Below are 17,359 nucleotides of genomic sequence, written 5' to 3' on the forward strand. Positions count from 1 at the left end.
TGTCACAATATTTATGGATTTGAGTGTAAATGCTCTTTCACTGAAGGCAGAAGGTCCAGTTAACCTGCACACCCACCTGGTTCTATTTGTACAAGAAAATAGTCAAGTCAAGTTTTTACATTTACACAGCCACACATTTCACACCAAACAAATTGTTGGTAAATTAAGACAATGGCATCATTATTTGAGTAAATGCACTCTTGGTCCCATTTTGGTTTGGTGGTGTGCTGTGACATTTTTTGTCATGAAACGTTGCCAATAAAATTCTTCGTCTTGCATCTTTTAAGATATTACCACTTGGGTTCCTGGAAAAGATGCTTTGACTGGCATGACAAGTTAAATAGAGGGAGAGGGACCATTGTCTTCCAAATCAGCTGTCAGTATGTTCCTGCTGTCAGCACTTTGACTCGGTACCTGCCTGGTTAATCATCGAGCTTCTCTGAGCTGCAAGCCGCTGGAGGTGCGGGGCCCACCGTCATGGGCCCCCGTCAACACCACAAGCTGTGATTGACAGATTAGCAAGCGCTGGCGTTTTTTTGCAAAGAAAGACTGGGAAAGCAGGATGGAGCGTGCTGATTGGAATTGAAGGAGACCCATTGAGGTGGTGTGCATGCATGGGTGTGTGTATAGTGGATCTGGAGGAATGGAGGTCAACAGGTCTTCCTCAAGTCAATGAAAACGTGTAAGATGTGAGGCTGGATTTGAGAAGTTGGCTAATCAGCAGAAATCTGAATACCTCAGGCAGAAGGTGTATAATAATAAAATAAAGACATCAATTGGAATTTAAATGAATAAAGAAATAAACTGCAATAGCATAAATAGATTGGTGAAATCAGATCGATTTTATACAAATACTGTAGAATGAACCTGGACTATACAGCCCCCCCAGGCAGTTTATACATGCACTGTGGATTTTTCCATCACATCCAGACATCACAACATGTTTTGAATTCCTGCTGAAATTAACAATAATGAAAGAAAAGCATTTTAACACAATTCCCAAATAATGACAATTTTTATCATAGTATTAGAGTACACTGGTGGTTACAAAATTAAAAAAAGAAAAAAAACGTAACTCTCCAAGTACCATCAACAAGTAACATTATGCTTACGTGTTCATGAAAATGAGGCAGAGGTAACGAGGACTTAAATATTGATTCAGTTACATTGGTTGCAAATTAAAGTGATGTCAAATTTCATTTTAATTTTTTTTACTGTTCTTAAAGATAGTGCAAATTTATTTTGCTGCACTTAAAAGTTAAATACAACGGAACTGTACATAAAAAATTAAATTTGAAAAGCAAAAAATATATACTATACATAAAAAGTTTTTAAAAAATTCTTCTAAATTTTATGTTTTAAAAAGCTGGAGTTGTAATATGTTGATTTGTAATATCGCACATTTTATTCGTATTTAATTCAACTATTCTTTCACATAACACTGGAAAGTGTGTGTACTCATACCACACTTTTAGACTTACAGTCTTAGTGTGTCGATTAGTTTCCCTCCATGACCTTTGATGACCAAAGAAACCTTCAATTGCTCCATTTGTATCCACGTAATTCCACTGACACATGTCCAAACATATATTTCCCAAATTCCTCATCTATACTTGCCTGGGAATGTTTTCTTGGTTTCCGGTTATTTACCAAACCACTTTGGAGGGAGAGGCAATACTTTCTAGCAACTCGAGAGGTTTTCATTAGAAAGAGAAATGGCCTCCCCTGTTGGACATCCAGGCCGCTACAACCAACATTTGTTCAACCCCCTCTGATTAGGTTATCAGCACTCTCGTCCTCTCCTCCCCCTCCTCTGACTCCCCCATGAAGGCCCGTTGAGGTTTGATTTCAAATGGAAAAATTAATGGGAGAATAATAGCTGCAGGGCTCGCTCACTTCCACCCGCATATATGCACATCTTGCCGGGCCTGCTGGGGTACAGAGAGGGAGGGGGACTAAAACTTGGACTCATTCGCCTCACTTGGCCCGCTTTTCCACATGGGACGTTGCCCCCTCCCCACACCACCACTTTTATTTACACCCTAGAGGACTCAACTTTCAAATATTAGTACAGCGGCAGTGCAGGTCTCAAATAAATAAATAACTAGGGATATAATGATTAGCAATCCTCTTGACAGCTGTATGAATCATTGATGTTCATTTTCACTTCTAGGAGAACATTTTTGCAGTAGCAAGGTTTTTTAAAAAAAACTTTTCAGGTACTTTAAACTTTTTATTTCCCTCACAGAATTCAATTCAACGATATTTGACCTCTTGCATGTTACTGACAGGAGTCACATTTGAAAGAAACGTGATGCAAATACCCACACAAGTTGCACTTTATCTGTTACAGAGGCAATTTGGCTCAAGGACTTTCAATCCAAGTTAGGACTGGTTACTTAATTGTGAGTTAGCAATTTACTGTACGTGGGTGTGTACATGTGTGTGGAGGGCGGTGAGGCTGTTAAGAGTTTAAAAGCGGAAGATGAGTTGGTTCAGATCCTGTATTGAAGTCGGGGAAGCCACTGGCACTTTCTGTTCAAACATTTGAGAGGACCAACTTGCCTCGCTGCAACGCCCGGGTAGCGAGATTCCCGCTCTTCCTGTTTCTCCTGACTTTGAGGAATTTTGCGGTTAACAAACTCCCAGCGCTCCTCTCACAAGGCCTGTATCCTCGTGGCAGATACCTGCTCAGCAAAATTACAAGAAAAGAAACATGCGGAGAAGTTTCTGGCATTTGAGGGGATTCTCGTCACAATTTCTGCATATAGAACAGAGGTTCTCACATTAGGGCCTGTGGGCCACATACGGCTCACGATGATCAGTAATCCGGCCCAATAAGCATTTACCTTATCAAGCATAGTTTTTTCCATTGATCTCATTATTTTCCCACTTTAAAATGCCATTCAGCCCTCAGTTATCTATAACAATCCGAGCTGAGTTTGGGCCAAAAGCAGACTTCACTATCAATAGTCATAATTCAAGGTAGTGTGAGCACATTTGTTTTTCCAAGATTGTATAGCAAATTGGTAGCCCTTCACTTTGATCAGATCTCTGCCGCCACGCAGTCCTCATGTCTGACGTTTCCGCTCGCAAGTCAAAGCAAAAAAGTGCCCTAATGACGGTTGATTTCTTGAAAAAGTCAGGTCACTCATATCTCAAGGCGCCAATGTGTTACATCAACACAGTGTTGTTCTGGTTGCAAGTCCAAGGTGTGTGGGAATGGCTGAGGAGTGTCAACATTAAGACAACAAAAGGTCGGTTCAGGCAGGGTGTCTGGATGTAGAGTGACGATGCGACACGATTGAGGGGGGGAGGGGGCACACCTCTCGCAGCAGGCCTCCGGCTACATGTAGCATTAATTGCTGCCTCCACAGAGCCTGCAGACTCCGCACAGTAGCAAAGGCTTGCATCAAAGACACCGCACACTGAACTTTATGAAATTTTTATTCAATGTGTTCACTTCTCTCCCTTTTTTCCTGCCTATTCCCTACCTTGTCTCCCTTCTCCATTTTTAGCTCCGCCACCAAACAGACAAGAAAGACTTCTCGCTGCCATGTTTTTCGGCTCAACTTCCTTCCTGCCCAGGAGCGCTGGAGTATCTCGTTAGTTCTCTCACAGCAAACGTCTCCTCTCTATCTGCCGAGAGCAAAACTAGAAAGGGGGGCTACATCAAGAAGTTGGGCGTGTGAGATTCTCTGCAGAGCTAGGTGGGAAAGTGTAATATCATTTAGCTAAGATAATTGCATGGAATAGAACGGAGATGAGAGGGTTTCCTTTCCCCATAGACAACACACACCAAAGGGCTCAAGTTGCATCATATGTTTAGCACAACTGCGTGCAATAAATACAATGCAACATATTTGTTGGTATGACAGCACTGCCCCGAGTTCTACTCGCTTGTCTGAGGCAGTTAGGTCCCAAAGGCTGAATTTTTATGATTTTTGACTCATTACCGTGCCACAATAGATTAGAAGAAAAACAATCAAGGTACAAGTGCAAAGTTTACAGATGTATCAAGATTTGCAGCCATTTCTGGGGACTTGGGCTAATACTAAGTGACATGAATGTAAATAGCATCATATTTATTAGTTTATGAAATGGAAATCTTCAGCAACTTGAGTGTCCACCCAGAAAATGCACAATTCACTGTTTGCTTGTGGATCTTGCGGCCTTCAGTAAATGGAAGGTGTGCTCTGTTGGAATGAAATCAGGCACGTGACTTAGCCATTGGAAAATGTTCAATATCTTGGTGGTTAAAAGGGAAAAAATGTGAAAACTTTATTTTGTGCATTTTCTTTCAGATTCACAGCCCTATTGATGGACTCAGTGATGGGCAACCTAATACTAGAGGGGGCAGAACGTGAGGATAAACTGATCATCTGAATCAGGTATTTTTATGTGGCCCCCGAGCCTTTTTGTGTGTGTGTGTGTGTGTGTTTGTGTAGATTGTGCAAGTAGTCATACCTATAGAAGGGTCAGACATTTAACATATATAACAAAATTTGAATGGAGACTGCTGACTATTCAAGTCATTTAATCCACAAAGCTCTACAGCTACATCTGGGTTTATTGTGCAGTGTGCAGTGACTACAATCGCTTGATATGTTTAGAATACAAGTAACTGGAAAACAGGTGTATAGCAAAGAGAAGAAAAAACACATTAAAAGTTGGACAGGTATTATTGACATCAGATGACATTAAACTGAAATAATCATGTAACAATCTGCAGTCACTTATAAGGGAAGCTCAAAACTGGCCTTTTATTTTCAATTTTTCAGAACAATCAGCAATAATAGAGTGCGAGCCGATTTTCACACATGAAGCGATGTTATTCTGCTAGTCCAATAACTGCACGTGTATATATGTTGTAGTCGGACTACTTCAAGGGAAATCATTTGAAGAGCAGCAGTAGAGCACAGATAAGTACGGTAGTAGTAGTTTCAACTGTCCACTGGCCTGTAAGACGCTACTGCCCTCAAGTGGCTAAAATACATGCACAAAGATTTGCCTCATGGAAAATAAATTAAGTTGGATGCCAGTACGGCACACTTGCATTAAGTTGGTTGAGTGAATTGTTAGCCCTATAGTTCTACAACGGAGGAAAAAGATCTACCAACATGTTCAAAGAAAAGGGAGAAAACATCTGTGATAGAAGAAAACATCTGAGTTGGACCCTCTCATTTCAATCCAAATACACAAAATGTTAAAAAAAAAAAAAAACCTCCTCACCCTACCCTTTGAACCACTCTGTGTGTAATTGCCATAAATTATGTTAACTCTTCAGTGAAGCCAGGTTTACTACTGGTAGTACCCTAACCTTGCATTGACAAGGAACATGGTTTGCAAATCAGAGGTTTGATGACACGAGGCCATGAACTAGTGAATTGCTCTGTTGGTTAGTAAATATTCAATAGGTTGCACTGGGTAGGAGGATATGAGATGACACCAACAACAAACCTAAACCAGACAATATGCTCTTCAAGTGTGTCGCACGGTTTATTTCGGTCATATTAACCTTTATATTCATGGATACAATCTCATAACCATCCACCTTTTTCATGACCCCACCATAGCGTGCTACTCTGCCTTCTTAAGACATCGCATGCCCATCCTCCCTTGTGCCGATTTCCTCTTCCAGATTTTTCTTCTACACACTTCAGTTGTCCAGAAGGGAGCGCTGTAAAGCCTCCTGGATCATTGTGTGCTCATCTGTAGAGTAATCCTGCACAAAACAAGGTATGGTTTGTTAAGCATGTTGTTTTGATTGGAGTTGACATGATGACCGGCACGGCAAAAGCAGCAGCTTACAACAAAGGTATCATAAGAAAAAGTGTGTCTGATCTTCAGGTGTTGGAAGAAATCGGTACTCCGGTAGTTTGGATCCCCCCACGGCATGGAGGCGCAGATGGGGCATACCTAGACCGGGACATGAATGATAAATCAAGTTTCGGCCCTGCAGAAGCTGCAGGCGATGCGGTATCGTGAAAAGGACTTCTCACCACTTGTCGTGCATCGCGGGCATGCTGCGAAGTGCAGTGCTCAACCAGGCCGTCTTGATCGAGGTTCTGGCAGTTGCAGTAAGGGCAGGTAAAAGTGTAACGATTTGGCACTGGGCTGTAGAGATACAAGCAAGTAATTAGGTCATGCTGCCTTTTCCTTGTTTGACTTGGATCTAAATGCTATTGTGTGTGGTTTTGATCAAATTGAAATAAGCCAACTTACAGGTTTGGCCATTTTTTTTCCCACGCCGCTATGGCTTGCGAACAAATTATGATACAAACTAGTTATGTTGGCAGTGAACGCAAGCAACCCTTAAGGCAACACCTATCTGAACAATAACTCACAGGCATATATGAGATATTCTATTTCAAAAACAACTAAAATTATCGGATCTTACTGGATGAGCTCAGACCATCCATGAGAGTATAGCCGTATGTCTATGCTGCCCCCAGGTGGCCACGAGGCGCACAACAGAAGGAGCAGCACAATTTTGTCTATTCCACTAAGGCGAATTTTATCTTTAGCTACCAGTGGTAGAATGCATCAGTGGCCTCTTATTTGTGTTGTTTTGTACTTCCTCTTCAAACAGGTTGGTTTCTCTGCAAAAGTCCTTGCATAATGGTGGCTTTGTTTGTAACAAACTTTCAGCATTTGCCTGCCGGTGGCAGTGAATCTCTAACTTGCCTTGAAGGCTTCGAATTTGTTTATGGCAAGATATAATTAATCCCACCGGTGCTGAAACGCCATTAAATCAATTTATTACGCCTTGTAGAAGACACGGAAAGAGGTATTTTGGACAGCTTTGTGTTATTTCTTGACCTGATGATAGCAGGCTGGCTCTGGGCAGTGGTTCTAACTCCTTCCTCAATGTACTCCTGGTATTTTGGGCAAGCACCTGTGTGGAGTCTCATCTGAGAAAGGGCAACCTAAAGAGAAAGACAACACATTGATAGGCACACCTTCAGAATAAGAAACGCATCCACGTCTACACTTGCGTTATACTCCAGATTAACAATATTTGGAACAACTGCCACAAAGTCAAATTTCAGAAATTAAATGGATGTCATTGGTGACCAGCTGGTAAAATGTCAGGTGTGTGCTGGTTTTACTTTTGTTGTTCTGGGGGGTGCCAAAACAGAGGTTCCACTGTACACCGCAAACTAGTTAGGCCAGATTGAAAGTTTAAATTCACAATTCAACCAAAACATACCTGAGCTCCACACCCCTTGCACGCTGCCACAGATGACTGGATAAGGGCCTCGAGCTCCACGGCTTTAGTGCAATGGCCGAGCGCGGCCCGGCACACGGCACACGCGGGTTTCTGTGGACGCAAACATTTCTGCAAACAGCTCTGGCAGAATCTGAGGAGAAAAGAAAGACCGATTAATAACAGACATTGGCACATCAATCTTAAAGAAAACATTGATGTCTCCATCATCAACAGTCGCCTGTCCTCCTCTCTTTCCACTGTTTGGGTAATATCGGATGTTAATTGCACCGTACCAGCTAGCCTGCAATGAGCTTCGGCTGACTAGCTAATGCAGCTGAATCAATTAAGGAGTCGCTCCAAAGTCAGTAATCATCGATTCATGACAGTAAATACGTTGCACTTCTGACAAGTATCATTCTCATGAAAGGATGACAAGATGTAAACTACACAGAAGACAGAGAAGCCATGCTAATTGCTAAGCAAAAATAGACATGAAAATGTGAAACACCAGAAATAAAAGCTTGCATTAATCGAGTACATTTTTCACAGAGGTCTAACTGAAACGGCATGAAACTGAATAGCGATAATATCCATGTGATGCAACCAGAACTGGAAATTAATTACTGTACGTTGTGACAAAGGTTAGCTGGGAGGTGTGGCCAATAAGGTTAAAAGTATAAATATAATGCATCACCACCATTCCGGAGTAACTGGAGGGACCCACGTGAGAACATGCCAACATGCAAACTCCACAAAGGAAGGCCGGAGCCGTAATCGAACCGACAACCTCTGCACTATGATGCGGACGTGCTAACCAATCGGCGGCACGGTGGTGCTAACCACTTACGAGTTGGTGTACAGGGGCAAGCCAAAACAACAAGCTTAAAACGAATACAATGTAGCAGAAGTAAGAAACACGTTCATCCTCTGACTATTTAGACCAGGGGTGTCAAACTCATTTTTTTGTCACGGGCCGCATCGTAGAATTCTGACTTTATTCTCAGAATTCTGACTTTAATGTGGGAATTCTAATTTTAAGGTCAGAATTCTTACTTTGGAGTGAGACTTCTTTTTTTTTTTTTCTCAGAATTCTGACTTTCAAGTCACTTTAAAGTCACCCCTCCCCTTTTTTTCTTCACTGGCCCTAATCCTTTTCCGTACAGAGTGATTCTAATGAAGACACTTTATAGTGACCCAACACTTAGAACTTGTATGTTAAGGCTAGTTTCATTTTTGCGCACAGACTGTTAAGAGCCACATACTTGTAGTCTTGACACAGTAGGAAAAGGACTACAACTCCCATGCTTAGTCTGTTTTGATGTAAACAAAACGGATACTGAGCAAACCAGCAGCAATTTTGCTAAATAGCCAAGACGGCGTAACACCAAAAAAATGGACATAAGTTAAGGTGATCTAACTCTAGTCTCAAGAAAGGTTAGAAAGACATGGTGAAATAAGTTATTTCCCTCATTGTTTACTCCGTAGCATACATAGGCGTGGGTTTAAAAAAAAAAAAAAAAAAATCGAGGACGAACGCAAACCGTTTCAACAGTCACGCACGTCAGCATTGTGCCTCAAGGGCCTTCAAAAAGAAACAGAAGGGGCCAACCAAAGTGTGGACAGGACGAGCAGATAAGACGATTAAACAACCATTTTCTTTTCAAATCGTTCCCCCTAAAACCACGCTTTGCTAATGGTAGACTATGTCAAAGCGAATCGCTGTCAGATGGAGACAAAAAGAAGTACTTACGTGTGGCCGCATTGTGTTGTGACGGGACTGTCGAATATCTCGAGACAAACTGGACAGATAAACTCGGACACGTCGCTGTTGGCGTCAGAGACGTTTTTCTTGTGCTGTGTCGCGCTGAAGCCGCCGAGCATCGCCATCTCTTTTCTCTTCACTGTGTTCGGTTGCTACCAACCACGTGATCCCGTCATATGCGCTCCTGTACGGGGGCGGAGCCTACTGCCATCGTCATCTCACGATAACGCTCAAGCTTAGCTTTACGCTACGTCATAATAAAAATAAAAGCCTACACATTGCATACATAAATATACACTCATACGTTGATGTTTAACACATTAATAATCTATTCAAGACATTGTCATGATTTTTATCTGTTGTTCCTTTTAATACAGGTAATTGATGTATAAATCTGTACATTAATCTATTCAAGGTATTGTTAGAATTTTATGTGATCCATTGTTCCTTTTATCCCATTTTATAGTGCTCATACTGTATTGTTTGCCAGCCCTATTCTTTTATATTCTATTCAACATTGAAAAGCAAAAAAATGTTGATTCAGAATATATTTAATACATTTGTATTAATCCATGTATTTTCCATATTTCACTTTGTGTATCTATTACAGCAGTCCCTTATCAAATGATTCTTCTATAAACAGAATAGTATAGTAGTAGTACATCCGATGGTGTAGGCCGCTCACTTGCCTGACTTGTGACATGGAATCGATTTCGCTCAGTGACAGTGTGACATATACGTATAAATAAATCTGGAGATGTGAATAAAATGACTCATCACATTTTATGTTCTTTGAAAAACAAATGATAGATAGTGGCATGATGACCCGCTGGTTAGCACGCCTGCCTCAGTTCAGAGGTGCAAGGTTCAATTCTGTTATGTTCAGTTTCCATGTCCCACTGAGCATTTAGTAGTTTGAAAAACAAAAAAGGAAGATTAAATTATAATACGAATAACGTGTAATAAGTAGTATTTTCTCCCCACCCCGTTGAGGAACGTCTCTTCCCTCCTCGCTGTTCTGCTCTCGAAATAACACGTGATTTATGACGTAGTTCAGTGGTACGCTTCCGCACTGAGCTGATGGGACTTTCCAACAGCTGAGCAGGCTTCGCTAGCTACGGCTAGCACTTGTCAAAGGTAAGATGGGCTGCTGGTGGTCTCTATCGTTATGAAATGTTGCAAGCGTCAACTGAGCCCGAATTGAGTGTGATCATACAGGTTCTGACATTTATTGATGCTCAGTTGTGACATGAAACAGAAAAGGTTTTTATTTGGATGTGACGAATACCCTGGCTAATGCTAACCAGCTACAGTGAAATGGGCGTTCACTGATTTTGTTCATTGGTGGGGGGAGCTCTTGCCACACTGTACGTGGTCATTTCGGGTTTGAGAAAAAAAATATGGTGGCGTGTACGGAATTCAAAGTAAATTTATCATAGTGATTTAATGGGTGGAGCAATTGTACGAAATGCTAAAGCGTATACGCTACCTCGCAATCTCTCGCTCGTTCACCTCAGTTCATGTTTGATGGGTTTGGTGTGTGCGTGTGTGTGTGTGGACTGCAATTCCCAATCTTTGGACGATCGTATTGTTTAAAAGCAAATTGTAATTTTCTTGCAAAGACAGACTAGGGCTGCTTGATGCTGTCGAGCATTATTATTCACAATCGTTACAAATAACATTGATCACCATTAGCGCAAGACGAGCGAAGGCCAAATGTGCCATTTCTTCCTGTATGTAACACGCTGCAATTGACCACGTAGCGTTCATAGTAAGTATATCGGTTAGAATCATGTTAAAACATTCAGTTTATGGCCCACGCAGTTCTTTTTTGTTGCCATCCCACTTAGACATCTTCATGAAAGCAATGATGTATGTATGGGGCTCACTTTTGAGTGTACATGAATATCTTGATATGTATTTGTTTCCCTTTCGATTTGAATAGCACTTAACACAAGAGTGCAAATTAGTGCAATCGGCAGTAAATTAGTGCAAAAGGTGGTCAAGACAATGGTAACTTTAGTATGTGTGTGTCATTGAAATGTTCCCCTGTATCATTACAGCTTGCTGCTTGCTCGGGACAATCACACCATTGGGACTTTTGTCTTGATGAGACTTGGAATCACCACACATGTGGCGTCCAACAGATGGACATCAACGTTTCTTTAACAGGCAGTGAAGCAAAAGTTCTGACTTCATCTAAAACAACATTGGTTTGTGTGTCAGGTCAGGCTTGGAGCCATGATTGGAGATGTTCGTAATAAGACATCGGTGCAGCCTGCAGCTGAGCTACTACAATTGAAAGCGCCATCTCTTGTATAGATGATGTGCTGCTGAGTCTTGTTTCTCCGCTACTCCCCCCACCACGTTATCATCACTGAGTGCGTGCTGCTGCGCCAAAATGATGCTTCAGTGTGACATCCTTGTGCAGATTATGCAAAGGGAGTGATGCACTCTCCAAAAAGCAAACCAGCTGACTGTTAGTCTGCTGCATATAATGGATGCAAAGTTAAAAGAAGACCTGTTCCGGCGATATGTGGGGGCACTGGAGAGGCGCCTTCAAGATGGAGGGGAAAAATATGGGATGGCAAACTCGCATGAAGGGGACAACGGGAGGCACAAGGACAGCGAGGCCCTACTTTCCACAGCCACGGCGCTCCTCGGGGCCTACCAGCCAGATCCAGCACAGCGTTTCCGCATGGTGCGTTTTTATGAAGTGGTTGAGGGTTCACTTCGCTGCCAAAGAGGAGGCAACCTTAGGAGCCTGGAGAGAGCTTTCCACACTTTGGAAACCATATGCACCAACCTCTTACTCTTCCCCTGGAAGAAAGAGTTCAGATGCATTAAGGTAAAGTCCATTATTATGTCATGTATTTTTAAATTGCTAACTTATTTCTGGATTCACTGGTTAATCAACAGCTACTTCAGCAGCAAATTAACTGAACTATTTGGATAGATGAATGGTTTAGATCATTGTTTTAACGTAATTGTCCAAATTCTCTTATTTCAGCCTCAATGGTTTATATTCTCTTTAGTTCATCATTAAACATTACCCAATGAATAAAAATAATTAGTTAATAAGCAGTATTGTTGTGCAATATATTTGAACGCGAAAGAAAATGTTATTCAATCAATTAATAAAATAATAGATGAGATAATTGATTGCAAATTTATTCGTCTTCCCGGGCTATTGTATTTCATGGAATGTCCACTTTTTTTGGTCCAATCTTTTTCAGACTTTCACTGGCCCGTATGTGTACCATCTGAAGTCCGCCATCTCCGATGCAGAGCTTCGATCTCTGATGCGCACAATCGGCTACATCTGTGACCACGACTCACAGTTTTACTTCCAGGAGCATCCGGGAGGCTCGGCTCATCTCCGCCAGTTGGCTTTCGAGCTCTTCCTGGCCCAGGCGGAGTGTCGTCTTCTGGGAGAGGTCGTGGCTCTGGCCCGCGGTTCCGCTTCGGAGTTGGAAGCCCTGGAACTCCGCAAGGGCTGCAGGGACGACGCAGCCGGCTGCGCCGAGGCCCTCCGCAGACGTGATAGCCTTGGGGCGGATATGGCCCGCCTGTCCGTGCAGCCTCTCGATATCGAGAGGCCTCACGCTCACCACCTGAGGCGAGGTAGCCGGCCGTCCAAGTCGGTCGACGTGACAGATGGGGCGGGTCACTGGCACGCAGCGGTCAGCAAACCGATCCTGAAAGCCTCATTGAGTCTGAGGAAGGAGCCTCTATTTGTGGACACCGAGGAGGATATGAAGGATGAAATCATCAGGCCCAACACCTCTGTATCTCTGTTTTCCGTGGCGGCGCCTCCTTCCTATAGCCCCATTGCCGATTTCTTCCCCAACCAGTCACCTTCGCAGGCCGATCCGTACACATCCTACCACCTTTCGTCGCTGGATGAAATTGACTTGTACACAGAGAGAGGCGGTGGCACCGGCGGGAGGCAAACGCCCTCGCGGCCTCCTTCCAGAGAGCCGAGAGACGCGCGAGATGGCTGGCTGCTCAAGTCCCACGGCAGTGTGAAGTGTCAGGGCTGTGGTCTGGGCTGCTCCACGATGGCCTCCTGCCAGAGGTGCGACATGATCCTGTGCGCTGCGTGTCATGATGTCGAACCCTCGCCATGCTGTAGCCTGCAGGAGTACCACCCCAAAGCCACGCGGCCAATTGACGGCTACATTCCCGTCAAGGAGAAGCTCTCGGTCTACTCAAACACGCACTCCCACTCGCATCTCCACCCCCACCCTCTTGCACTGACCCACTCACACACTCACTCCCACCCTCACCCCCACATGGTGGACAAACCTTTGTTGTCCACCAAGCTGTTCCCAAGCAAGTCCGTTGCCTTGACGACACCGAAAGGAGGCAGCGGCGAGCGCATAAGCATGGGAGGATCGCGATGTGGCTTTTGCAACAAGCCCGGCGCATCCCACACCTGCGTCAACTGCTCCAAGGTGTCATGTGACACCTGCATGAGCTTGTATGGCAAGGACATGTGCACGCGGAAAAATCCCCAGCACATGTTTGTGCCCAACCATCAGCTCAACTTCAAATCCGTCACCATATCGCACACGGTGTACCGGTGATCCAGGTCAACCGAGACTTTTGCCTCTCCTCTTTTGTCCCCACCTTTTAAATGGCAGCACCGCCGCGCACTGTGGCTTAAGCGCCATTGCCCATTTTTGAACTCTGAATAGTAAAAGTTCCCTCACTGTTGGTAGGGCCACATTGTCCGCTTTAAGTTTCCACCTTAAATCTAATCTACTCCATTTTGCCTTGCTACTTGCTCTTGACTCGTCATGTGATAATGTAGTGCTTAGCCGGTTCCTCCACCTTTGTCCCCTAAAAGGAAAATCTGGAGTTAAAAAGTTGAATTACTTCTCATTTAAAATGAAGTCCACAATATTTACTTGTTAGCTAAAAAAAAAATATATATATATATATTATATAGTAAATATATAGAGAATATATTGTGCGTGTGTGTGTGTGTGCTGAAAATACCTCCTGATCTTGCAGCATGAAAAAAGACTTTTTTTAAAACTTGAAAAGTAGTGACAAAAGACACTGGAAATTAGCAACATAAAAGTATATATTTTTAAATCTCAATTCTGTAGAACAATGTGAGACTTTGAAATAGATTTAAAAAAAAATCTGCCACTGAGGCAAGGTGGGAAGTACTGTATCTCAAAAGGACTCATTGAGACAATGATCAGATGCCATATTCCATTTATAAAGTCATGCCTTGTAAATGACCCCTGCCACATCCCTCCATGGTTTCCAGCTGGCTGATGTTTTGATGCTGCTGTTGACTTGGGAAGTTGACATAGTGTGATGTGTTGACCCATTTGTAGTGAATTCAAGCCGCGTTTCCAATCTCCGAACCTCTGTGGTCCAGGATAATGCAGCCCCCCCTCACTAAATCAGAGGTTCCTTGTCAAGTCTCAGGTGGAGTCACAGCAAGTGTCTGGGCCACAAATCAATTGCATGCAGATTCTTTTCAAGCGTATGAACCTTGTTGTTTTAAAGAGTATATAATGTGAAAGTTTTCTGTCATGCTTTCTGTCTACCTCAAAGCACTCCAGCCAGTGTGACTTTACAGAGTTTTAACCTCCTGAAATGATGATGTAGTATTTGTTGTACTTCCCCCACATATCCCAAGTAAACTTGTCCAATCGGAGATAATTGAAAACAGCAGCATTTTTCATTCCGATCCAACGTTCTTCTTGTATCACAGTTGAAGTAAAATGCATGCGAAGAAGCGCCTGTAAATGTATTGCAGTCTAATGCTGCAGAGGCTTTGTGTTGCTTCTGATGGATGTCACATGTGGTTGAAAGTTGAAGGCTCATGGTTTTTGGTGGATGGTCATATCCATTATAGCTCAGAACATTGTGCGCTTGAGAACAGGCCACCACTGGCGCCACATTTAGTTAGGTGCGACTTAAATGGTCCAGTGCATGCTTTTTTTTTTTTTTTTTTTTTTAAACTGAGGTAACTTGGAGAACACAAACTGTTTTATCAAATGCAAATCTGCAGAGGAGACCGTCACATGTAGGAACTTTTAGTTTTAAAAAATGTGATGTGAACCGTAATTCAGTTTTCCTGGAAATCTGTATTGATGTGCTACCGGCTAACACTACATATTAACTGTCACTTAACACTACACTGGAAAAAGATGTCAATTGTGGGACATTTGGGGTTTGTTTACAGATCATGGTGAAGGAAACTCCACGATGGCATCATTTAATCCATGTGGGGTTTTAGTCATGCAGAGTCTGTGCTGCTGAGACGGCGGCATACGCCCATACTAATGTGAAATCTAGTTTTTTTTTTTCTATGCTGGTTACATAGTCCATAGGAAAAAAAACAACAACAATTAGCCACTATTAACATTTAGGCAGGAATCTTCGCACATTCTACCTGTCATTGCAAATGTAAGACGCACCAGCTTGTTTGTTGCTGCATGTTATACACCGCACACCAAGACCATCAATTATAAACCCGCAAAGTAACGCATTCGCGAAAAGTGAAGCGCAAAGTGGTGAGGGATTGTTGTACATTTAGGTTTTTCCACATTTAATGAAGTGTTTTCCATGTTGTTTTTGTCATTATGTTGTCATTGCCTTAACATTCATATCTGCCATTTGCGTATACTAATTACTGTCTGTTGCGTAATGCGACGGACAGGAACGCCCACAAGTGTGAATTCATCAGCAAGGTGTTTACGAGAAGGCTTTGGTGATCGCTCACTCTTGATGTTGCTAAGTAATAAGTCAGGTGTGATTTATGAAGTCTTTGTTTACCCAAAGATCAGAGTTTGCTGTTAGGGCATGTTTGATTGAACACACTTTGTTTTGTTTTTTACTTCTTCCTTTCAAAAACTTTTCTCTTCTGTCACTTTTCCTATAAAAAACAACTTATAGGAGATGTTCTGCCTCATCTGGTGTCTTTTGAAATTTATTTGAGAACAAAACTCCAGTGATCATCAGCTGAGTCAACCTTGTGTATCACTGTCTCCAGTGACCTTGGGAGATGTGCAATCATTTTAAAATTTAAAAGGCTGTGTTTTTTTCCATCTAACACAGACTTTTAAATTCTTTACATATTTATGGATATATATATACACACACGCGTAAATATTTTGTGTCCATCTCTTGTCATTGTGAGTCATACCAGCAGCAGAGGTGACTTTTAGAAGTATTGCAAACATGATATTGCCAAACGAAGAACAAACGATAAAAGGATCCAATCCTGCGGTCTGCCCTGGATGTTTTGTCATTGCTCCATTCACTAAATTATATTGTTTTGTTTAAGTATAGACTTGTCTGCAGACCTTAAAAACATTTTCATTGAGAACCAATCAATTTTCGCAAGCGCTCCCATTCTGAACAGCAAAACTGATCATTTAGGTCACTAAAGGGCTAAACAGTTTTCAGGGTTGCTGCTGGGTTTGATGATGGAAAAGCCGTATTTTACATTTATCATGGGATGTGAGTTTCCGATGTTGGACAAACCAGATCTTTATTTTGTGGCGTGGAATATTTCCTTAGGCCATTTAAAGGCTGTTGTTTGGAGGTCGACACTCCCTTTACCTCTCTGTGTGGTTGGCTTAGATGATAAGTGTGATATTACAGCGCTCACCCCCCCCCCCCCCCCCTTCCATCCACTTTGACACTGGAGATCATTGCACAATGTCTTGCTGAAGGTGATGGACCTTCTACATCCATATGTGGCCATGCTTGGCAGTGGAAAGGGAAAATAGCCCAAATGGTTAACTGGTGAAAATATATCTGTAAATGATTAAAACAAATGTAAATGATATTTTGTAAGTTAATTTAAGGAATAAAACCCTGGGGGGAAAGTGCTACTCGTTTCTCTGTTTTTCTGAGCTTGAATGAAACGTTCACAGATGAATGTTTTTATTTAATTTACTCATTTTAGATTTTGCCACCTGAATTTTTTCTTAATATAATAGAGAGGGCAGTTGTTCGGGATAACGGTGCCTTTTTTGTAAGACCATCAGATGGCGCTAAATACCAACAGGCTGAGGCACCTTGAATTTTTATCTGTGGCTGAACATGCTCACAAATAATTACATTTCAACAGAACTGTAGAAAACAGAACATGAAACGGTTTACTGTATAAGGGTCAACTAATTATAATAAAAACATTCCAACACAAGGTCAAACTATAGTGTATAGAAATCTAAATGCATGAACAATTAGAGGGACTTAGTCAAAGTGTCAATAAGCAAAATTTCAAATTGAGATTCCCCATTGGCTGTGAGGCAGATTTGCTCAGCAGGTTTCTTTACCATAATATGTTCCTTTTAAAATTGGCAGCTACTCAGGAAAAACATGCAGATGCTTGCTTTAAGCTCACT

General features: G+C 42.3%; 3 protein-coding genes across 5 annotated transcripts in view; 2 read left to right on the plus strand and 1 right to left on the minus strand.

Moving 5' to 3' along the window:
* LOC148401755 (uncharacterized) overlaps window positions 1–5,006 on the plus strand; it is a 180,809-nt gene extending 175,803 nt beyond the window's left edge. For all 3 annotated transcript variants that reach the window (XR_015853260.1, XM_088357032.1, XM_088357041.1), the window contains 2 exons: window positions 3,519–3,710; window positions 4,305–5,006. Coding sequence is in view for 2 of the 3 variants with exons in the window: in XM_088357032.1 (XP_088213158.1) it covers window positions 3,519–3,710; window positions 4,305–4,386 (274 nt within the window). In the remaining variant the exon portion in view is untranslated. The remainder of the gene's footprint in view (window positions 1–3,518; window positions 3,711–4,304) is intronic.
* On the minus strand, window positions 4,521–9,158 carry rnf114 (ring finger protein 114). Its single transcript, XM_088357013.1, has 6 exons — window positions 8,964–9,158; window positions 7,214–7,364; window positions 6,823–6,929; window positions 6,003–6,117; window positions 5,812–5,919; window positions 4,521–5,725 (listed from the first exon to the last, which is right to left on the minus strand). The coding sequence occupies exons 1-6, from the start codon at window positions 9,098–9,100 to the stop codon at window positions 5,660–5,662; spliced, it is 684 nt and encodes a 227-aa protein (XP_088213139.1). The 5' UTR covers window positions 9,101–9,158; the 3' UTR covers window positions 4,521–5,659.
* An 802-nt stretch (window positions 9,159–9,960) lies between these two features.
* Window positions 9,961–16,843, plus strand: spata2 (spermatogenesis associated 2). Its single transcript, XM_088356987.1, has 3 exons — window positions 9,961–10,112; window positions 11,039–11,823; window positions 12,212–16,843. Exons 2-3 carry the CDS (start codon window positions 11,473–11,475, stop codon window positions 13,562–13,564), a joined length of 1,704 nt encoding a protein of 567 aa, XP_088213113.1. The 5' UTR covers window positions 9,961–10,112; window positions 11,039–11,472; the 3' UTR covers window positions 13,565–16,843.
* The last annotated feature ends 516 nt before the right edge of the window (window positions 16,844–17,359 follow it).

This window comes from Syngnathus floridae, chromosome 2 (assembly GCF_059516105.1).
Source record: "Syngnathus floridae isolate MCC-2025c chromosome 2, RoL_Sflo_1.0, whole genome shotgun sequence".
Taxonomy (NCBI): Eukaryota; Metazoa; Chordata; class Actinopteri; order Syngnathiformes; family Syngnathidae; genus Syngnathus; species Syngnathus floridae.